This window comes from Pituophis catenifer, unplaced genomic scaffold (genome assembly GCF_029215685.1).
Source record: "Pituophis catenifer annectens isolate HBS135680 unplaced genomic scaffold, rPitCat1.0.hap2 SCAF_6, whole genome shotgun sequence".
Lineage (NCBI taxonomy): Eukaryota > Metazoa > Chordata > Lepidosauria > Squamata > Colubridae > Pituophis > Pituophis catenifer.
Window position 1 is genome coordinate 52226246 of NW_027256886.1, and position 23583 is coordinate 52249828.

Consider the following 23583-nt stretch of genomic DNA (forward strand, 5'->3'; position numbering starts at 1 on the left):
AAGGAAAAAAGAAATCACAACTGAGCCAGAAAAGCTTACATTCAATCAAGTTAGCTCTAAAAGGCAGATAAAAAATGATTTCAAATTGATTTTAAAGGAACATTAAAAGCTTAGCTGCAAAGTTTGCATCAGCCAATTCAGATGAAATAGTAATAGTACTTATTTGGAAAGCCTTCAAAAAAAAAAAATTCTTCTCCAGGCCACTTATCCTGGCATGCTGGTACTCCTGTTTTTCACCGAGGAGCTGAGTTTAAAGTGCAAACATGCAAACTTGGCTGATATACTGATTATATTGAATTACAAAACAAGATTTTGACGGTGCCGTGCAATCCCTAATTGGCTTTAACTTGAGAAATGCAATTTAAATATGAAAGCCCAAATAAGATCCAGATTCACTTTGCACTGGAATAACACAAATTGTCCAAGATAATACTGTGGAAGAATTATGAAAGCAAAATGAATAAAAGAACAAAAGATCAAATCTAGTATGGGAGTAAATCTCAATGAACTCCACGAGATTTATTTCTAACTCCACAAGAAAAAAAAGTTAAGAAAATATTTTTCCATTTAGTATAAAAAAAAAAACCTCCCATCCATCTAAACATGAAACAGAATCATCTTATTTACCCTGATGTCAATGAAAGAAATTGGTACCAGTTACATTTGCAACCAGAACTTGCATTGTACACTCTAAAGGCAGAAGATCAGATTGCCACCTACAGGCATATTTAGTTTCTCACTCCCCACCTCCTTTTTAAAAATTTCTTTTGAAAGTACATAAACAATGCAAAAGATCTGGAACATAATAGAAAGCATTTTTTAGATGAGTCTTGCAGTCCATTTATACTACAATGTCCCTTAAGAACAATAGAACACAGATCATCTTTTCTCATAAATATAGCTGACATAGGACTTTTTCCCACATAAGCATGCACATCAGATGAGTCACAAATGAATGTATAGGCTGCTTTCACAGAAACATTATGACTTGTCAGCTGGATTGATGTCATATGCTGCTTCTTGCTATTGTTGGGTTGTACTTTTTGTTTTACTCTTCTGAGTAATCACTTCATATTACAGTAATTGAACAAGAATATGTACTCATCTAAGCTATAGGTTTTTAAATAATCAAGCACTGATATCAGACCAATAATAATATCAGACTAGGTTCTGCTCCAAGTCTCATAATAACAAAAGGAAACAATAATAATACAATGACCAAAAGTCAAGAGGGTTTACAGTTTTGGCTTAAATTTAATTTGCCTAAACCTACAAAATGGGCTTTGCTTTTGATTAAACTTGCATAAGATCAAATTGCAGAATTAATAATAATAGACTAAGTTGATATATTTTATTTGTAGTCTTGATTATAACTTTTTCATTCCAAGTATAGAACCAGACTTATTAAAGCTTTTAAACCATAGAAAATGCATTATTCATCTAAAATGCTCAATTTTGGCTACTCTACAGTTCTGTAGAAGAAACATAAGCCATTTACCTGATACAATTGGTGCTAGCCTGAATATATCCGTTAACCTGCTGTTCACTGGTTCATAAGGTGATTCTTCAAGCAAATCATTTCCTAAAAACAATTTAAAATGATTTTTTTTTCTTTCTTTCATGCTTTTTAAAACATTTTCTAAACTACAACACTCCTAGGATCTCCAGGCTATTCCCAACAACAAACATGAAAATGAATTCAATTATTACTACTTTCCATTTTTTATCTGGCCTCCCATGCCACCATATCATCTTCTTCAACTCTTTTTCTTTGGTAACAATCCTACAGAAACTTCAATTGAAGGGATTTTAATCTTTCTCTTTTGTATCTATAGCTGTTAAAGATAGGGGAACAAACTTCAAGGACTCATTACTATGAAGTTCAATCACTATTATATTTTATAAATACTTTGTACTTACTTCCAAATAAAAGGTAATACAGAAATCAAATAAATAATACTAAGAGAAGTAAAAAATGTTTTTTTTAAAAAAATGGCAGGGGATGTTATATTTATAATAATCATTTTCTAGAGATGTTAAGAGAAAAAAAGTACTTTTTTTTCAACTTTTCTTGTAAACCAAATAGATTTAGATCTACATCTAACTGCATCCAATACACGTGGAACAAGTATTTTTCTTAGTTAAGAGAGTGCCAGAAAACTAAGGAAAAAACCTCATCCATACATCTATGAGAATCACAATAATTCTTTCCTCAAAAAAATCTTAAATTTGACATTCTATGAGAAATGTATGGGTGTTTACAGAATTCTGTGGGAAAACTCATCTGTTTAATATGTGAGATACAGGCCACCAGCCTTCTTCAAAGCTGGGACAAAAATTCCACCATTTTACTTGAAGCAATGGAGACCCTAGGCTTGGCTACTTGTTTTTTGTCAGCCTATTTTATCACATAAGCCAAAAACCACTGCCTTGAGAAAATAATGGATAAAGCAGAGTATAAATCTGAGAAATAAAAATGCATTCAGATACTTGGATGAAAGACCCCAAGTAGGAAGTCAATAATCCAAAGTTAAACTATTTTGTTTAGCAGCAAATATTGATTCAGCTAAGCCTCTCAGATATAAAGAGACATTCTTGTAAGACATATAGAATAACAAGAATAGCATAGCTGAACTTTAAATTGTCAACAAGAGCCATATGCTGGAGATCCCTATTGCCTCAGGAAACAATGACTATAATTTTTTTCATTGGCTTGATGTCAGCATGTTATTAAAGGAAGCTTTTCCCAAAATTCATCTACTCCCACACTACAGAAAGGATGCTGCTGTTAGATATGTCTTGGGTAGCTTGGCTAAGGGAGGTGTGACTTCAATTTGACCTCACAGGTGAGAAATTGGCCTGTATAATCTCCCGACTTTAGATTTCATTAACAAAGGCTGATGGTCTTTGCTGGGAGGAGGGGTTCCTAATTCAACCGCTTTGTAGATCTGTACTCCCCTTTTGACTTTGGTTTACAAAGGTCAGAGGAGTCCCTTCTGGGGAAAATCTTTTGAGTTTTCATTTTCAACAATAGGAAACAGCAACAGCTGCTCTGGCTGGGTGGCATCAGTGGTCCTCCCTCTGCAGCCAAAGAGCACAAAGAAAATTACAAGGTCAGCTGATGGAGGACCTGGGGGGCAGGACAGAGGGCATTCCTTTCTAGCACTGGGGAAGGAAGGAGGCAGGAAAAGATGTTGTGTATGACAATCACGTACCCTGTAAGCTTTGGTACATGCTCCAGTAAATACGCAGACAGTTTTTCTCCTTTTTCATGCCTCTTTTGCAGCGGCAATTATAGAGGGATTTCTGCTTGAGAGCCTCCATGGCGCTTTTGCACTCGTCCTTTGCCTCCAGGCCTGCTGCCCGGCTGAAGTTGCTCTCTTTGCCAGCTACACACTGCCTCAGTGTCCTGTATTTAGTGCTGCAGCTCTGCTCTCTGAGACACTGGTCGCTGGCTTTCACACAATCCAGATGGTCTCCTCCAAGCAGCCCACTCACTTCAGTCGAGAAGAGCACTTCTGCATTCAAAGAGAGCAAAAGAGAACCTGTCAACCCCTGAGAGGTCAGCCCAAGAGAATATACACAAAACAACAATAATTGCAAGGATCCAAGGAGGTGGGGAAGGAGATACAGAGAGAGCTTGGCTTTGGTTGCCTTTCTCAGGATAGCAAAGACACCAAAGAGAACTTGACAAATGGAAGGCTAAGGTCTCTCCCTCTTCAGGAAATTCTTTAAAATTGAATGGTTTTTTTTAAAAGTCATTGCCAAATCAATGCATCAGCTGTGTAAGATAAAGTCATCTCACCAATTACCCCCATTTTACAGCCAGTTTTTTTCTCCCAAGTTTCATTTTCTTTGGAAAACCCATATTTATGGAAGTTAACTTTCAAAGTATAGAAACCATCCCCTTTATGCTCTAACAACAGCATTAGGAAGTTAAATGTTCATCTGCACAAAGGCAGTGTTGTGATTTTAATTTCAGTCAGGAAAAAGGTCAAATGAGAGCAATATTCTTAAACATCCAGGAATCTTTCAAACTTCAGCTTCTTTTTAAAAAGCTAGGCTTCTGATGTCTTCCATTGGAAAGATTTAAAAACAACAAGAGGAATTTTCAAATTCCTCTTCCTCCAGCATTCTTGGTACAACCAATATGTCATCTTTTAATTCTTTATTTCCTTTCCAATAAAAAAAACAAACTGGGCTGTGTGCACTCAAACACACCCCATATCTATTTGCAAGCCACAGCAGACTGGAGGTACAAGTCTTTTTTATTGCCACAGCTCAGAACAGTCAAGATACAGCTATACCTTTTATAAATTACAACCCTCACGTTCTTCTAATAAAGATGAATATACTGGAAAGTTTTACTTCCAACTTACTTCCAGTTTAAAAATCAAAAGGCAGCATATCTTTTGCAAACAGCACCACCCTGTGTAAGTTTTACTCAGAAGTAAGCCCAACTAAATCCCAACGACCTACAGCCAAGTAAGCAGGCGCTGAATTACAGTGTAAAAATCTATTCTCCGCGTTGCAAATATTGGTGTAAAACTGGCAGACCACCGTGTCTTTCCCAGACAATCAATCGGCTATCAGCCACTGCTTGGAACTCACAAAGCCAAGAAAGATTGTACAGAGTCACATACCAATGATTTAACGCACCGGCCACTTACCCATTAAGGGCAACACCAAGTAGAAGGTAGCCAGAGGCATCTTGCTCCTCGACAAATCCTTCTCTCCAACGAACTTGCTTCCGTCGCTCCAGAAGGCGATCTCAGCACCTAAGATATTCCAAACCAGCAAGGTTCCAAAGCCACCAAGTTCATATCCATTGAATTTACAAGGGAGAGGGGGAGAGAGAAAAAGAAAGAAAGAAAGAAATCCCCACCCTCTCCTCTCCCCTCTCTCTCTCTCTCTCTCTCTCTTCCGTCCACCGGGAGCAAAAGCAAGAGCAGCTGCTCTGCAAAAGGAGGGGGAGGCGAGGCGAAAGGCGAAGATTTTCTCACATGGAGGAGCTTACATCCCAGGATCCCGGAAAACAGAAGGGTCGATTTCTCAATAAAAGCGAGCGAGAACGAGAGCCAGCCTTTCCCACTTCAAGCGCGGGAGCGCAATTCGGAGCTGGAGCTTCCCCAGCCTCTTTTTCGGGGGGCGGGGGGGGGCAACGTCTCCCCCTAGCAGGAACTCCAAGAAAGCCGAGAGGGAGGGGGGGAGAAAAGAAACAGTGATCCAGAGGTTGGTTTCCCAGTCCCGCTGCCGTCCGACAACCCGCCGCCGGTCTCCTTTACAGCCGCCTCCAAGTCTGTGGGCGACCCCCGGGTTAGCCCAAGGGGTCCCTCTGCCTTCTCTGAAGGGACTTTTTTCACCTCCCCGAAACCTGCAGCCTTTCAGGGTCTGCGCCCAATTAGCTGGGTCCGAGCTCGATTCTCGGAGAAAGGCACTAGAAAGCCGGCCAGCCCCACCGAAGCCTCCGGAGCAACAACAAAAAAAAAAAGCCCTTTTGTAGCGCCGCCGGCGTTTCTCGACGCGCTCCAGTCGCCCCCTCTATTGGACGAAGAGACACGGCAACGGCCGGGGCTCTCGATCCCGCCGGAGAAAGCGCTCCAGCAGGTGCAGCTCTTGCTCTCGAGGCAAACCGCTCTCGCTTCCAAGGGAGGAAAGTCCCTCCGCTGGACTGAACGGGGCAGAGTCGGAGAAAGCAAAGGCGACGGCTCTCGTCCCCCGTCCCCGGAAAAGTTTTTTTCCTGCGCTCGGTTAGGTTTCACCCAGTCGCCATCCAAAAAAAAAAAAAAAAGCAAGACACCACGTTCGTTCGCGAGTGGACGCGGGAGGGAGCTTTACTACCAACCGGACGGGGGAGGAGAGGCGATGTTATAAATCAAGGATGGATGGATGGATGGATGGATGATGGATGGATGGATGGAAAGAAAAAGAGAGAGAGAGAAAGAAAGAGAGAGAGAGAGAAAGAAAGAGAGAGAGAGAGAAAGAAAGAAAGAAAGAAAGAAAGAAAGAAAGAAAGAAAGAAAGAAAGAAAGAAAGAAAGAAAGAAAGAAAGAAAGAAAGAAAGAAAAACTCAATGGAGCTTTAGTTATAAGCCAAATGAGCCGTGGGTTTGGAGAAATTGGTTCGCGCTCAGAACTGTCTCGCCTGACAGTCCTCGACCACCGTTCTTGTGTAGACCCTTCCCAGCAAGCGAGCGCTTTTGCGGAAGGCGCCTCCCTTTCGCTTTCCCCCCCCCCCCCCACTGAGCGCGTCCCTGCCTTTCACGTTTGCCGAGGAAAGGAACTTTCAGGCGCCCTTCCCACGGCCAGCCTGCGCGCGTTTCCAGGTGCGCAAGGGAGCAAAGCAGCCAATCTCGGGGAAATCTCGGAAAGCCCCTTGGCCGGAGCTTGTAACAGGGTGAGAGGAGGAACAAGCGCGGTGCTCTTGAGGGTCGGTCTGTTTCAAAGATAACCCCCCCCGCCCCCGCTGGCTTGTATTGACTGTTGCTATCAAATATTGGATAAATGTCACAGGCAGTTAAATTATCCATTCAAGAACAAAGGCGTGCATGGCCCCTTTTATCTTAGAATTATATCGACTAGGGATGGCCTTTTTGCTGCAGGTAGCTTGGCTGTAGCACACTTTTTTTTTTCAAATTTCCAAAACGTTGGCAGCAGAAAGAAACAAGGCAAGTTAATATCTCCTGTGAAACCGTCAGGGAACACATCCTCCACTATCACATCTATCCCAAGTTTTGGGATTAGGAGCAGAGTGGCAGCATGTTTGCTAGGGCTGCGACCTTAAACACATTAATTTAATTAGTTTGCCCAACAAATGGCTTTTAACGGTGTTATTTAAATTCCTGTACCACCACCACCACCCTGCCACCATTGCCCTCACTATCCAACAATATGGAGAACAACAAGGTAGGGGGTACTGAATTAAGTTGCTGGTCCTCAGGAGCATAGATTAATTTCTTCTGAATTAGGTAGAGTTGAGGGTAAACCATGCCAAGTAAACGAAGAGCTGGATGAAATCAACCTCATAATCTTTCTGTTGGGTGTTGTGTATATGTGAAGAAAGTGGGTAAGATTTTGTATACATGACCATTCCTTTGAAAATGTTATCAGGCTTGGGAAAATGTGTACAGGCATGTACTTGTTGTATCTGTTCAGATACTCACTAATCGCTAAAGTCAAACATTACTTCAATGTATCAATTTACACTTCAGTCCTGAATAAACAAATCAAACATATGTCACAGCTATATGACAGATGGCTCTAGCAGAGAACTGTCAGCTATTTTCACACAGTTTCTACTTATATAGAGAATCTCCCCCTCCCAAAATATCCCCAAAATCTAAAAAACAATGCAAATTAGATTTTAAAAAATCTAAAGTTTTATCTCTGTGCACACATACAACAAAACTCAAGTTAGCTTCTCAATATTTACAGATCTTTTGACATTTACTGAAGAGCAGGAAAAGAAAGTCAAGTCTACAAATATCCTCGGAAACAGGGGAAAAAACAATCTTAGGTACATTTCTCAGAAGGCGTATTGTGTTCAGGGAGATTTACTCTCACATATGTCAGTATGGCTTAAAACTGATCAACGTCCTCATTTTAAATTTACTCAGATATAAATTCCCTTTCAGTCCATTCCAGTCTCCCTCCCAAAGCACATCTTGAATTATGTCCCAAAGTGATCAGCATAAAATGAATGCTAAAGGATAAATTGATGGTAAAAGCCACAGTACAGGTAGTCCTAGACTTACGACCACAATCAAGGCCAAAATTGTGTTAAGTGAGACATTTGTTAAGTGAGTTTTGCCTCATTTTATGAACTTTCTGGCCACAGTTGTTAAGTGAATCGCTGGAGGTGTTAAATTAGTAACACAGTTAAGTGCATCTGGCTTCCCCATTGACTTTGCTTATCAGAAGCTTGCAAAAGATGATCATATGACCTGAGGACACCGCATCTGTCATAAATATGAGTCAGATGCCAAAGTCTGGATTTTGATAATGTGACCATGGGATGCTGTAATGGTAGTAAGTGTGAAAAAAAAAATCATGTCACTTTTTTCAGTGCCATTATAACTTTGAATGGTCACTAAATGAACAGTTGTAAGTCGAGGGCAACCATTATCTTCACATGAAAAAGCAGACATACACACAATTGGGCAATATGTTATTTCTGATGTTTGAGTGCAAAAGGCAAAGGATGCTTGAGCTGCTACAAGGTAAATGGTCCACAACATTTCTTTGCTACTGCATCTGGTGCCTCCTCCCCATGTAGTGAGAATCCAGGTTCAACTTAAATATTCACAAGTTGACTCCTGGGGGCTGCCTGGACAAGTCCCTGCAATTTTCTTGGCAAAGTTTTCCAGAACTGTTTTGCCATTGCCTTCTTTTTAGGGCTGAGACAGAGAGTGACTGGGCCAAGCTCATTCAGCTGGTTTCATGTTTTAAAGTTGGGATTAGAACTCACAGTCTCCTAGTTTCTAGTCTTACTACATCAAACTGGCTCTCAATAATTAATTATTATGTAATTAGATAAACATAAAATGGAAGATAAATTGTGATCATGATAATTTATTATGTTTCCATATGCCAGTATACTGATTATATGTATCCCATTTTTATTTAACTCAGGATGGCACACATGAAGATGTTTCATTTTTATCCTCACAAAAATAACATAGGTTAAAGGGGAAGATTGGTGATAAGAACAATGCTGCCATTTGAGATTTATGGCTGAGCGCCCTTTGTTCTGTACTCTACTCTCCCCAACTCTCTTAATATTTCACTGATTTATGATATAAAGAAAGCTTGAAATCTATTGGTTCAACTGGATTTGGGCATATTTAACTCCTCTGACTTTTGCCCATATACAGACTCTAGGATTTAAAACAAAATTTGGTATTGTAGTGCTATCTCTTCAGTGATACTTTCACCTCCATCAAAATATATTAGGTAAGTGGAATTTACTTCTATGAAATATCACCATAAGAATATTAAGTCCAAAAATCCATTTACTGGAAGCAATCTCCTTAGCATTTTAGTGTGTCCATGTCTTTTAAATACTAATTATATGTAGACTCAAACTGACCTTGCAGAGGTTTTCAAATAAAACCTGGGTGATGTGATTGGGCAATGCTTGAATGATATAATTTTTATTTTATTTTATTTTTTACAAATACAAATAGAACATGTTTATATATTTAACATGGTTTATATAAGCAGTGTAAAGCTCTTTTCTCACTGCACAAATATAGTATTAATCAAGCAGTATTTTCTAAAGCATCACCATATACAAAAACATCAAAGAAAGTTTAAATAACTTCATATTAAAATATAAAACTGATATTCAACTGTGATGGAATGAAGAATTAAGATATAAGCTCTACAAAGGAACCTGAAAGCCAGTTTGCTTTATTTTTCTTTTAAATCCAGATAGGCACAAAAATTATATGAAAGCTTCATTCATATATAATGAATGCTATTTGCATTCACAGTTCCACAGCATATTAATCCTAAAGAGAACTCTGTACAGAGCAAAAAATGTGCATTATCCTTTTTCTAAGCTAGTTGGAATATCTTTGGTGACATGTAACTAAAAGGTGACAACATAATATATTGTACTAAATATTTTACTATAGACATATGTCTCAATGTATTATAATAAATGTCAAGTCATTTTTTTCTCCCGTGTTTGAATCTTTTAAGTCCTTTGCATAGGATACAAGGTTGGTTTGTTTATTTGTGTTAGAAGCATCACAATTAAAGTAAGACATACAATATGATATAACATTTAAAATATAAAATATAAGATTGAAGTATGTACAAGTTAAACAGATCTTGGCCAGAAACTAGTAACATTAATTGCATTCTGTCATGCTACCATGAAGTTCTCAAGTGTACACTGATCAGGGCCCAAAGGGCAGGTATACATATGTGTTGTTGCCTGCATGTCATCACAATTGCAAAGAACAGAAGCCACCGGATAGCCCCATTTGTTCATAGTGTCTCTGGATCTTGTTGTCCCCATGCACAGTCTATTCAATGATTTCCTAGATACTTCCTAGCTATGATCAGACCCAGGAGTCAGCTCCTCCTTTGGTTCCATCCAGTGTTGGTTCTTTGTAGCTTTCCATAGGTCCTCTCTGCTTTTAAATTCTTCAAAGACTTCCATGGACCTAAGGAAGCTTTTCCTGGATTTTAATCTGATGATCTGGTTGTAGGCCATAGACAGTATGTTGATACAACTGGTCAAAGGCAAGAAGGGCATTTTCAGGAAAAAGGACATTTTTTAAAAAAAAATATAGAGATGTGATAGAGTAGAAAAGCAGTAGAAGAGCAACTAAGAAAGAATCTACAACATGGTAATGATAGCCCAAACAAACACAGAATTCACCCCTCCTTATCCACCTCCAAAATAAAATTACAAAAATAAATAAAATACATACATACCAGGGATGGGTTCCAAATCCCATTGCTACCGGTTCACTCATGTGCGTGCACGGTGCTTCTGCGCAGGCAGGTGGGCGGAGCATCCTGCTGCCGCCACTACCAGTTCGCCCGATCCGGTGCGAACCAGTAGCAACCCACCACTGATACATACATAATTGTATTTCTGCTTGTAACTGGTTAGTTTCATTGTATTGCATTAAATAATCCTGATCTCATATATTAAACTGCCAGGGATATCAGTCCTGCCTACCCAATAATCTCACTGTGTCACCTGATATTCCCCCTGCAACCTTTCCCAAATAGATACCAAATTTTAATTCATTGTTCAGTCTTATGGTAATAGAAATAAGATTGCTTCCAGGCCCACTAAAAAGTAGGCAATGGGCCTTCTGTAAACAGATATTCAGCATTCAGACTCTAAAAGAATGATTTCAGCACACTTGAGAGAGACCCTGGATGAAAGACCATTATAGGAACAAAATGAATGTTCAGTCAGACCTACAGTATTTCAGTTGTAGTAATGATTGTTGCTTTGTTGACTTTAGTTAGACACTTCTGAAATACTATTTTTTAAGTTATTGAATACTGAATTTCTGGAAACTTAATAAATTAGTGTTGTTTTACTTTATGGTAAACTACATTATAATTGATTGCATAGATAGCCAGATGTTTAGGCTGGATTAGGTATTTGTGTCCACCTATCGAGGACCTGAGATAGGTAGATATTGTGTTTGATGATGTTAAGGTATTGTTACAAGAAGTAAGCTGTTCCAAATAAAGTTGCCTTCTGCAATTGACTGATGGTAGTTTTGTCAGTGCCAATGGTGTACAAATGGTGCTCTAGATGTTTTATAGTTTTGCCTAAGGTGCCTATTACTACTGCTACCATCTTTACTCCCTTTTGCAACTGTCATTCTACCTCTATTTGCAGGTCTTTACGGTTTGTTATTTTTTCCCCAATTCCTTCTCTCCTCTTCTGTTATCTCCAGGTATTGCAGAGTCAACTATACAGAAATTTTTGCCTTTCTTTTCAAGAATTGTTAAGTTTAGGTGTTTTGTGGCTAATGGATTCTAAAGTCCAAGAATATTTTATTTTGTTTATTTTCTATTACTTTGTTTTGTGGTCCCTCCAGTTCTTGCTTTCAGGCAAATGGCATTTCTTGTAGGTATTCCAATGTACCATTGTTGCTAGTTTGTCATGCCATTGTTTCATCAGTTTGTGCAAGAAACAGTGCAGGTCTGGGCATAGTTTTGTGAAACCCAAAGAAATACAACAAGAATACAGCTTGGATAAAGGAGGTGGAAAAGAAGAAAAAGAAGAAGCTGAAATTTTTAAAAATGTAATAATAAAGATGGTTGAGAAAATGCAAGGAAAATCAAGAGTTAGTCAGCACCAAGTGAAGTTGAGCTGCATCTTTTTTAAAAAAAAAATTACCCTGCCTTTATTATTTTTATAAACAAAGTGACAAGCTTACCTAGTACTCCTCTCTTCTTCTATTTTCCTCAAAACAACAACTTTATGAAGTGAGTTGGGCTGAGAGAGAGGGACTGGCCCAAAGTCACCAAGCTGGTTTACATGCCTAAAGTGGGAGTAGAACTCAGTTTCTTGGTTTTTAGCCTGGTGCCCTAACAACTAGACCAAATTGGAATGCTCTCGCTCTCTCACTCGCACTCTTTCTCTCCTTCTCCCTCTTCCTCTCTCTCTCTCTCTCTCCTTCTGTCCCCGTCTCTCTGTCTCTCATAATATATGACTAGTCTGCAGCTACTCACTGCTAAGCAGTTTAACAATACACTTCAAGGAGATGTAATTAAAAATTGGAAAACCTCTGGCAAAACTTACAGCTGCCTGTTCTTTAGCTGGTGTTGGCTTTCATTTGCATTGAGTTCTTCCCAAAACTTAGAATGTCATAAAGTACCGGCATAGTATATGTGCAGATCCAAGCAGTATGGCCTTTTGTAATCAAGAGATGAAAATTTTGTCAATGTGCAGATTTTGTCTGTCCAAGATTTTTTGGCATGGCACTCAATGTGCCAATAACCATTGGGATGACCAAAGGCAGTTTATGCCATAATCTTTCAGCTTCTTGATATTTTTGATCATCTCCAGTTCTTCGTCTTCTACTATCTCCTGACATTGCCACATGAGTTATCTATACTCTTTTCAACCAGAGTTATATCTGGAGGGTTATAAGCCAAGATTTTATCACTTTGTATTTGGAAATCCGACAATATTTTAACCTGCTCATTTTGACTGCTTGATTAATTATATATGCCCACCAATTTTTCATTAGTGGCACATGGTAATGTTTATAGATGTTCCAATGAATTATTTTGGTGACCACCTTGTCACTGTTTATAATCAGTTTGTGTGATTTTGCAAGGAGCAATAGGAAATTCTTGAGAACCAGATCTAGATCTGTTCTTGGCGTTCCTTGCTACCTCTTAACTAAACAAACTGTTGTTCTCAGTTGCATAGCAGTTGATATTCAAGTAAGATTGCTAATTGCAGGATCCAATACGCGATGGTAACTGGGACCAGAGGTTTATTCTTCCAACTATTTGGACCTGTGTTGGAGCCCATCCTTGGGGAACATATCTCTCTCCCTCTCCAGAATGTGTCTGGAGAGAGAAGTTCCCTGAAGATGGGCTCCAACACAAGTCCAAAAGTTTGGAAAAATAAACTTCTGGTCCCGGTGACCGACTCAGATTGGATTCTCTAACCTTATCCTGAGACACATACATTTGCCTTCATTTGCAAGATTGCCAATGTTGAAATACAATTCAAAGCCTAAGTTCAGTCAGGCAGTGATCTTTTTTTGAACTTGCCCAAAATGTCTAGGAAGAAAAGTACATGTGATTAAATAACTGAATCAAACTTTTCACCTTTATACATTTTATGAAATATATTACAATGCAAGTGTCAGGATTATCTTTTCTCTTCCTTTTGTCTGTTAAACCATCTCCAAGGAATTAATTGGGAAATGTTTGCATTTTAGGACTCAAGAATGACAGGTTTATATTCTGTTCAGTTTCCCTCAAATGATTATTGCTGCCAGTTTTGCTTTACTTTATAGGATGGGCTCACAAATTCATATAAACCATGGATTATTTTAATTATGGCTCCTTAAACAACTTGGTCCCCATTCAAGACCTCAGTTTACAAGTCGTAATTTGTACCATGACATGGGAGCCCACCCCTAAGGTAAGCCAAAATCACCCAGAGATGAGTCTTAAATCTTAACACATTCTTACAGGAATTTGGATAGGGAAAATTCAAATATCTATCCATACTTCAAATTTCCCTTAATCAGTGTACCAGCCAAAACATAGTTATATTTTGATATTTGCAGTTTTCTGAATCTTGTAGTGCAGTTCCCAATTTAATAAAAAATGCCTGCATTGGCAAATCTATTACGTTATGGAAAATTACCTTCAATAGACTGACTGTTAGAAAAAGTCAGCACAAAAATATGTATGTCAGGAAAAAGATTCAGGAAAATCATAAGCAGCTATTGATGAGGCGAACAAAATAATATTAAGATTTGAGCACAGAGAACTGAGGGAACCCTAAATTGTCCAGCTCTAGGATAACAGGATACCTAAAGCACCTAGTACCATTTCTGCATTCTATCTACAAACTCCATTTGGGATTCCTTGAGCTCCTTCTTGGCGGAAGGACAGATATTTTCTTCTCCTTTTTTGGGGATAATACCTTATTTACTGAAGTATTCTGAAAAACTCAACAGCATGCATATTTGTAGAACTACAGAATTATTCTGTCCAGTTTGGGTTTTATATATTTATATAAATTATATAATTATAAATGAATTATAAGTGATGTCCCAGTGCCTGGAGGCCGTACGGATCTGGATGGGGAGAAACGGGCTCAGGCTCAACCCATCCAAGACCGAGTGGCTGTGGTTTCCGACGTCCCGATATAGTCAGCTGGCGCCATCGCTGGCTATTGGGGGCGAATCATTGGCCCCCACGGAAAGGGCTCGTAACTTGGGCGTCCTCCTGGATTCACGGCTGTCTTTAGAAGAGCACTTGACGGCCGTGACCGGGAGGATTTTTCATCAGGTTCGCCTGATTCGCCAGTTGCGTCCCTTTCTAGATCGGGACTCGTTACGCACAGTCACTCATGCCCTCGTCACCTCTCGTCTGGACTATTGTAACGCTCTCTACATGGGGCTCCCCTTGAGGTGCACCCGGAGGCTCCAACTGGCGCAGAGTGCGGCCGCGCGGGTGGTTATGGGAGCAGCGTGGAGCTCCCATGTAACACCTCTCCTGCGCGAGCTGCACTGGCTCCTGGTGGTCTTCTGGGTGCACTTCAAAGTTCTGGTTACCACCTTTAAAGCGCTCCATGGCTTAGGACCTGGTTACTTACGGGACCGCCTACTACCATCAATAGCCTCCCACCGACCAGTACGCTCCCACAGAGAGGGGCTCCTCCAGGTGCCGTCGGCCAAACAATGTCGACTGTCGGCCCCTAGGGGGAGAGCCTTCTCTGTGGGGGCACCGACGATCTGGAATGAGCTCCCTCCAGAGATACGGAGGATTCCGGATCTGCGCACCTTCCGCCGCGAGCTGAAGACTCTTTTATTTCATCAAGCTGGCCTCGCCTAAATCTTCTCCCTTTTAAGTGTAAATTTTAAATTTTTACTGTATTTTAAAATATGGGTATTTTAAATTATGGGTATTAATTCAGCCAACTTTATTTAATTCATTTTATTCGATTTTAAATTTTGTATATGTATGTGTTTTATTTCATGGCTGTTCACCGCCCTGAGACCTTCGGGAGTAGGGCGGTATAGAAATTCAATAAATAAAATAAAATAAAATAAATAATTATGTGAATTATAAACTATAATTTTATTTCTTTACATTGACTGTTGTACACTGGCTGTATGCCACAAAATCCAGTCAAGGTATACAGATTTCCCATAATAAACATCTATCATTTTGTCCTACCATTGGTGAGTGGTGCACTGGCCTAGAAGTAAAGACACTCACCTCCCATTGGAAGGTCAAGAGTTTGATCCTAGGCAGTGGCAGACATTTCTCTATCAGGGTGCAAAGAGAAAATATCTGAGGCAAACTCCACATAGGCATCCACATTCTTATATGAGTTGCGCATACAGTCTTAATTAGCTAATGTCTCTTTGTTTTTACATTAAGCTATTCAGTAGCTAAATTCATAAACAGTTCTAAACTGTCATTTGTTAAACCATAATATTACCTAAATTATTAAACCTCAGTGTCTTGGTCAAGCATTTACATTACATTATATTACATAAGGTAAGAGACATCCATATTTAAGCTCTAACCCAAGAAATGCTTGACAATCAAAATGAACCCAATTCCAACACCAAATATTGGGGGGAGGAGGGACTTCAGAAAATGTTTACAAATTTGAAGCTTAATTCCCATGTCTGTGTTTTTCCCCAGGAGTCCTTCTTGAACTACAGAATCTCTTCAGATATTATATAAATATCTGATTTAAGTTACTCCCACCTGGTCTAAGAGAAAAGAAAAATAAATATTTCTTCTTGTTGTTTTCAAATTTAAGCCACTTTAACATAAGCTGATATAGTCATTCTTCCATGTACTTTCATTTATACTTTCTGCTTTAGTACTGGGAATATAATCTTGAACTGCGGTAGTAGCTGGCCCAGTGACTTAAGACATCTGGCTATTATGGACAATATATCAATCCTGAGTGAGGAATAGACAAGACTACATGCAACCTATTATTGCAGAAAGTTTCTGCCAGTTTACTACACCATCTGTGCGTACACAAAAAAGTGACATAATTTCAATGTAAATGAGTTTTTACAATATTTCCATAGACGTGGAGCCAGAATCTTTTTTTTTTTTACAGACAAACAGGAATATGTTCATGAGTCTAAAATGAGGATTGGATGATTCTTTCAAATATTTACTTTTCTGCTCCCTGTTTTGCTCCCACATTTATTTGACACCAACTTTACAATAAAGCATCAGACAATATAGTCAAAGTATATTGCAAGCCTCTCCACTGTAATTATTTGTTAAAAGGACAAAACTAGTTTTCTACCCAGAACAAATAGTAGAAAGCAGAGCAGCCTGGTGGAGAGACTTATTTTAGCCTCTTAGAAGCAAAATCAATATCTTAGCTTTTTTCTGACCTATCCTGGGCTGATATATTTCTGGTAAAAGTGCTACTTTTAGAAGCAATCTTCAGCTGAAGAACAGTTTAGGCATATATTCTTGTCACAAGTTTATTCAACTTTATTGTAAGGAAGTAAATGATGAACATTCAGAACAATATAAGGGCTATATTAATAGGGAGAGAAAAGGCAATAGTGAGCCACTTCTCTACTCTCAATTAAGAAAATTGCATCATTGTAGTTTATCTCATTGTATGGTTCCGCCCCAAGTGCCTGATGGATCCAGAGACATTCCTGACAGAGCTTGGGACATTCTCTGCTTCCCAATCCCACGACTCAACTGAGGCACTGGTAGCATCCTGGGAACGGGCAGATGCCGGGGCCTTGGACCGAATCGCACCTTTGCGGCCTCTGATCCGACGCAGATCCCGGGTGGCTCCTTGGTTTTCCATGGAGCTCCAGGAAATGAAGCGTCGGAAAAGACACCTAGAGGAGTGTTGTAGGTCCTCCCGATCCAAATCTGATCGAACACAGTTAAGAACCTATATTAGGTCTTATCATGTGGCGATGGAAGCGGTGAAGCGGGATCATTTCGCCGCTCTCATTGCATCTGCAGAAAATCGCCCAGCAGCCCTGTTTAGAGTGACCCGCTCTCTCCTCAATCAGGGAGCGAGGGAAGACCCCTTACAGGGCAGAGCTGAGGATTTTGTTCAGTTTCTGCAAGATAAAATCGCTCAGATCTGGATTGGTCTGGACTCCGACTGGGCAGAATCCATCCAGGAGACTGGGGCAAGTCTTGGGAGTAGTATCTGGGTTGAGTTTGACCCTGTTTCCGTTGATGAAGTGGACAGGATTGTGGGTAGACTGGGTGTCTCCACGTGTTTGTTGGATTCGTGTCCCTCCAGGCTTGTCTCGGCTGCCCGGGAGGTGACTGGAGACTGGATCCAGGCTATTGTCAACACTTCTTTGCAGGAGGGGGTCGTCATTTTATCAGTTTGAATTTGTCTTGGAATCAATATGTAGTAGACTTACTATTCGAGCAGAGGGAGTGAGTGCTCAAGCAGCTGCCATTTTATGTTGTTCTATGTTCTCCAGATACATTGATGCGGCTAGCTACTCGACACCACTACCCCATCCCTCCCAAGCACTTTCGCTCACCATTCATCACCTCTGCCTCTCACCCACACAGATATCTGAAAACATGCCTTCTGATCCTGTTAATGGGATTGGTACCGAAGAGCCCATGGATACTTCTGCTTCAGTTACCCATCCTGAGCATTTCCAGACATCACTTGTTTTTGTTTTTTTTATTTATTCAGTTTCTATAGCTACCGTTCCCAGCTAAATGACTCTGGGTGGCTTACAATTCTAAAACGATAAAACAGTTAAAACCATTAAGAGCAACAAAACTATCTGAAAAATACATACAACAGCCAAGATAGTTAACCAGCTAACAAAAAAGCCAAGAAATGGGGCCCTTGATGCTGGTTTATCACAAAAAGGTGCTGAAAAATTAAGTGAAGTGTACCATGCAGGGCTAGTTGCTCACAGTGGTTTAGATGAAAGAGCTAGAGGAGCTTCAAAAGAATTTAATGAAGAAGGTGCACTGGCAATGCTTCAGCAATTTAAAGCCAGTGATCTCTCTCATGTTCTGAACAAAAGTGCCTTTTATGTGGGCATCATGAAAACATATAGACAGAAAAACAAGGGACCAAAGTGATAACTTCCAGCAAAGGGCCAGATGAGGCAAAAATTTAGTCACTTTTGTAAAGAACAGGTTATATCCAGTAGGTTAGATTATATCCTACTGGACAGAGGAAGTATGGTGGTCCTCCAACAGAGTGTGTCTATTCAAGCCTTCTGTTGGCACTGAGATATTTGTAGATAAAATTCCAAGGGACTTTTTTGAAGATGAACTTGTTCCATTATTTGAAAAAAAAAAATATGGATCTATTTGGGTCATCATTTTAATGATGAATCCCTTGACAGGTCTAAATAGAGGCTATCCTTTTGTCACTTTGTAACAAAGGCACAGCTCAGGAAGCTGTTAAACATGCTAACAATCATGACATTTGTACTGGAAAATACATTGGAACATATATCTTCCTGCCAGTAATAGGCTCTTTGTTGTCTGTATTCCTAAGAGCAAAACCAAAGAAAAAATTGCAGAAGAATTTAGCAAAGGGAGGGTCTCACAGATTAATATTGTATCATCAACCTGATGACAAGAAAAAAAACAGAGCTTTTGTTTCCTTGAATATGAAAATCACAAAGCAGCAGCTCAAGCCAAGCATAGGTTAAAGAGGGGAAAAGTAAAAGTTTAGGCTAAAGTTGTTACAGTTGAATGAGCTGACTCCATAGAAGATCCAGATTCTAAAGTGATGGCAAAGTGTTATTTGTTGGATTCTTGCAAATCCAGTCCCAAAAGAAGTACTAGAAACAGCTTTTAGTAATTTTGTAAAGCTGGAGAGAGGGTGAAAAATCTTTTTATTATGCTTTTATTCATTTTGGCGAGTGTGATAATATTCCAAAAGGGAGGCAAGAATGGCAAAGATTTAGAATATAGAATAGAATAGAATAGAATAGAATAGAATAGAATAGAATAGAATAGAATAGAATAGAATAGAATAGAATATTCTTAATTGGCCAAGTGTGATTGGACACACTATTTGTCTCCATTGCATTACTTCTCAGTATACATACAAGCAGCAAAGTGATAAATCATAATATACCAATAGGATATATCAATACCAATATGTTTATATATCTTTAGGCATAGACAGTGCTTGGAAATTATATGTTCAGCAGAGTGATGGCATGAGGGGGAGTCTTTGTATATAGTTGTTTTGGCATGCAATGCCCTGTAGTGGTGTCCTAAGGGAATGAGTTGAAACAGTTTATGTCCATGACGTGAGGGGTCTGTAGATATTTCTTTCTGGCTGGTGCAGTATACAGGTCCTCAATGGAAGGCAGGCTGGTTGCAATTGCTTTTTTCTACAGTCCTTACTATCCATTGAAGTTTGTGCCTGTCCTGTTTAGTTGCTGCATCAAATCAGACAGTTATGTTAAGTACAAATGACAGACTCAATAATTCCTCTGTAGAACAGTATCAGCAGTTCCTTCAGCGGTCTGAGCATCTTGAATTGATGCAGGAAGAATACATTCTTCGTTATGCTTTTTAAATGATAGTTATAATGTTAGGTGTCCATTTCAAGTCCTGGGATATTATAGAATCACAAACTTGATGGTCTCTACTGTTGATACTATGTTGCCTAATACTGTAAGAGTTGGTAGAATACGAGTGTTCCTCCTATTCTACCATCTCTTACAATGATTATAATACTGCCTCTTAAAATAATCTACATCTATTCTACCACCCCTCCTATAAGGATAAAGTAGTGAAACTGTGTCCGCAAAGCCACCAGTTCAAAATAGGAAAGAACAAAAAGCAGAGACAAGCTGCTAAAAATCAAATGTATGATTATTATTACTACTATGGCTCTTTCCATAGTAACTGTGTGGAACTGTGAGCGCATGCAGGGCGCTTTGTGCATGTGCAGAGCATCTGTGATGACGTCTGGATGTGGTTCAATCAAACTTCTTGAACTCATGATAAGGTTTTCTTTTACAGTGTGTTTTGCTGGACACAATGGTGAGGAAAGCGACGGAGCTTGAAAGGTAAGATCTGCGTCCCGCTTGTCGCCCATCCCACCTGCCACCCCCAAATTGCATACCTAAAGGGGATGGGTGGCTAAGCAAGGGGTAGGAGCCCTGCCATGCCCAGCGAGGGAGGGGAGAAGAGAAGGCAAGGGGAGCCACGTCTCACTCCACGCATCTTGCTTCTCCCCTGTCCCATCTGCCACCCCTCTCGATAAAGAGACAGCAGGGAAAGGAAGCAGCCAGGCTGCTGTTGCCATTGGGGTGGGGTGGGACATGTGGGGCCACTCGGCTGGTGTGAAGAACAGGAAGGGGAGGGCATGTCCCTCCCTTCCCCCCCTCCGGCTTCACCTCAACTCATTTTGGTTGTGCGGCAAGAGGAAATGGCAGCATGGGCTGTGCATGTGTAAGAAGTTGGTGGGAGGGGCTTATTTTGTGGGGGTGGCTTATATTATCGCATGCACTGAAAAGCCCAATTGGGCTTATTATCCGGACATGTCTTATTTTCAGGAAAACACAGTATTAAGAGGCCCTGCTATGTTGAACCAGTGGTGGGTTTCTACCAGTTCGGACAAACTGGTAGTGGCGATGGCGGGAGGGTTTGCCCACCCGCCCGGACATCATCACAGACGCTCTGCGCAAGCGCAGAAGTGCCCCTTGTGCACTCACAGTTCTGAACCGATAGCAAAGGTAAGTGGAACCCACTACTGTGTTGAACATACTGGAAAAACATTAGCTTTAGAATTATAATTTGCACTGCAGAGAAACTGTATTAGAAATTCATATGAAAGTCCAAGAATCCCATATTTAATTTCAAGATCTTTACAGGAAAAATCTTTTAAAAATAATTTGCTCCAATGTATCTTGATTTCTTTATCATTACTCCACTGACAGCTTCTGGGGTATTCCCACTTAGCAAGTCAGTACAGGTCAGGATCCGCCTCAATCCCTTTTCCTTGTCTGCAGCTTCCCTGTTGGTGGGCACCACAAACATCTCTTGCTGATCCAGGACAACTCTTTGTGCATAATCATCTCTGCTATGGTGAGAAGCAGCTCCTGACCTCTAGAAAGAGTAGCATTCTTTATACCATCCCTTCTTCTAGCTCCTACTTAAACATTTTCATAACCAGAACCAATTTTCACATCCACCACAATAGTTACAGTAATCATAGCCCTAGTAATAATAATAATGATATTCATACCCATTGTAGTCAGGAGAATAGCCATAGTCAGGTCTATCTCTTGTTGGTAGGGGGAAAGAAACCTTATATTGAGTTTGAGAAGTTTGATTGAACTCGCAATAAGGTTTTCTTTTACAGTGTGTTTCCCTGGACACAACGGTGAGGAAAGTGACAGAGCTTGAAAGGTTAAGACATGTGTCTTGCTTCTCACCCATCCTACCTGCCACTCCCAAATTGCATCCTTAAAGGGGGCGGGTAGCTAAGCAAGGGGCAGGAGCCCTGTCATGCCCGGTGAGGGGAGAACAAGAGACGGCAAGGGGAGCCACATCTTGCTGCATGTGTCTCACTTCTCCCCCGCCTCATCTGCCACCCCTCTCGATAAAGAGACAACAGGGAAGGGAAGCAGCTGTTACCATTGGGGTGGGGTGGGATGTGTTGGGCTGCTCGGCTGGCGCAAAGAACAGGGAAGGGAGCCAATGGCAGCGACCGGACATCCAGTTCCTCTCTCGCCACCTCCTGCACTCCTAAAATAAGACACCCCCCCAATAATAAAGCCAAGCCCTTATTTGATGGGGTCAAAAAAAATAAGACCATGTCTTATTTTCGGGGAAACACAGTAATTGTTTTGAACTTTTTTAAAAAGGAGGAGAAACTTAATGATTCTCCCATAATTAGAGCTATTTGAATGAAAATTCTGTCCCATAACCTGCATAAATACCTGTCTACTTGTGACTTTAATATAAAGTCAGTTTTTCAACCTAGTCAAATATTCTTCATTACAGTGGAATGTGTTATAAAATATTTCCTTGTCCTTTAAGTGGCATCTAACTTTTACCATAGCAATCCTTTATTTGTAGAAATATAAATAGCCTTTGATATAACTGTTCTGATGTCATAATGGACCTCAGATATTTGTGTCTGTATATGTAATATTAGAACAGATTTGCTAATGGTGTCATAAGACTTAAAATCTCTTACCATCAAATTTGTGATTTCTTAGAGTAAATTTGTTTTTTGATAGCCTTTGGCTATATGAAGATATTTGTTGGTTTACAAAACAGATGGTCTATCATAGAGATTTACCTCAGAAATTGTTTAAATCTCAGAATAAAACAAAGAATATGAAAGCCATTAAAACGTATAATCCACTTTATAATATAATAAGTAGCATATTCATGTCAAGCTAGTCTTTGCTTTGCAAGCCAGATCCATTACAATGCTTTTTGTTGCTGGGTATGAAGAAAAATACTTTATAATTAAATAGACTAGGTAATCTGGCTCATTAATAGCACGATGCAACTTTGCCAGATTTTGCACAGGTTTTCTTCAAGAGATCCACCAAAATGAAATGCAACCCTCCCCAAATAACATTTAATATTATTTTTAATATTATGTAATAATATTTTCTATTTAATAAGGGAGATCAAAAACTGTGAAATTGAGAGGTAAATGAAAAGGAAATTGTGCAGAATCAAGCCTAGGTCTCTATCCCTATTTACTTTTCCCCAGGGTATAATCATTAATGACAGCACTGCTTTCCATCCTTATTCCCAGCTCACAAGTGAGACAGACTTGGGCAGTCGTTAGCTGTACTGGCATAAAAGTAGCCTTTTTCTACGTATTCTAACTGCCTCAAGGGTTTGAAATCAGTTACAGGTTAACCATTTACCTTAAAGACAACACCAACAATCAGTGATGGATGTGATCAGAAGTTTGCTGTGGGAATACAAGACAAAACTCTTCCTGCTGGTCAGACAGCCTCTACCACAGTTTTCAATTTCAGCCTTTATCATCTCCATGTGCATTTTATATCCCAAGTTCATTTCATAACCACCACCCCTCCCCTTTCTGTTTTTGACATCAGGCTTCAAAACGTGGATCAGGGCTGGTTTTCTTATCCTCTTTCAATAAAACTGCCAATGGAACTCCTTTTCATCTCCTTGTTTGAATCAGAACTGGTGCTTGCAGCTCTTCCTGGAGGGCAAAATTACTGAGAGATTATTGCCCCACTTCAGAGTGCCGAGTGCCAAGCTATCTCCCAGGCCATTTTATGTTGCTACTAAGATTTAGGGTTATCTGCAAATGGTCGAAGTGTCACAGTCAATCTCCAATCAACAGTGGGATGGTTGATGATGTAATCAACTTAAT

General features: G+C 39.9%; 1 protein-coding gene and 1 pseudogene across 1 annotated transcript in view; one reads left to right on the forward strand and one right to left on the reverse strand.

The window, feature by feature from the left end:
* GFRA1 (GDNF family receptor alpha 1) overlaps positions 1-4800 on the reverse strand; it is a 246857-nt gene extending 242057 nt beyond the window's left edge. Inside the window, exons 1-3 of the mRNA XM_070944987.1 lie at positions 4671-4800; positions 3216-3518; positions 1499-1582 (exon numbers count right to left, since the gene is read on the reverse strand). Coding sequence (XP_070801088.1) covers positions 1499-1582; positions 3216-3518; positions 4671-4710 — 427 coding nt within the window. The 5' untranslated portion in view covers positions 4711-4800. The remainder of the gene's footprint in view (positions 1-1498; positions 1583-3215; positions 3519-4670) is intronic.
* A 12998-nt stretch (positions 4801-17798) lies between these two features.
* Positions 17799-19163, forward strand: LOC139318703 (heterogeneous nuclear ribonucleoprotein Q-like; annotated as a pseudogene).
* The last annotated feature ends 4420 nt before the right edge of the window (positions 19164-23583 follow it).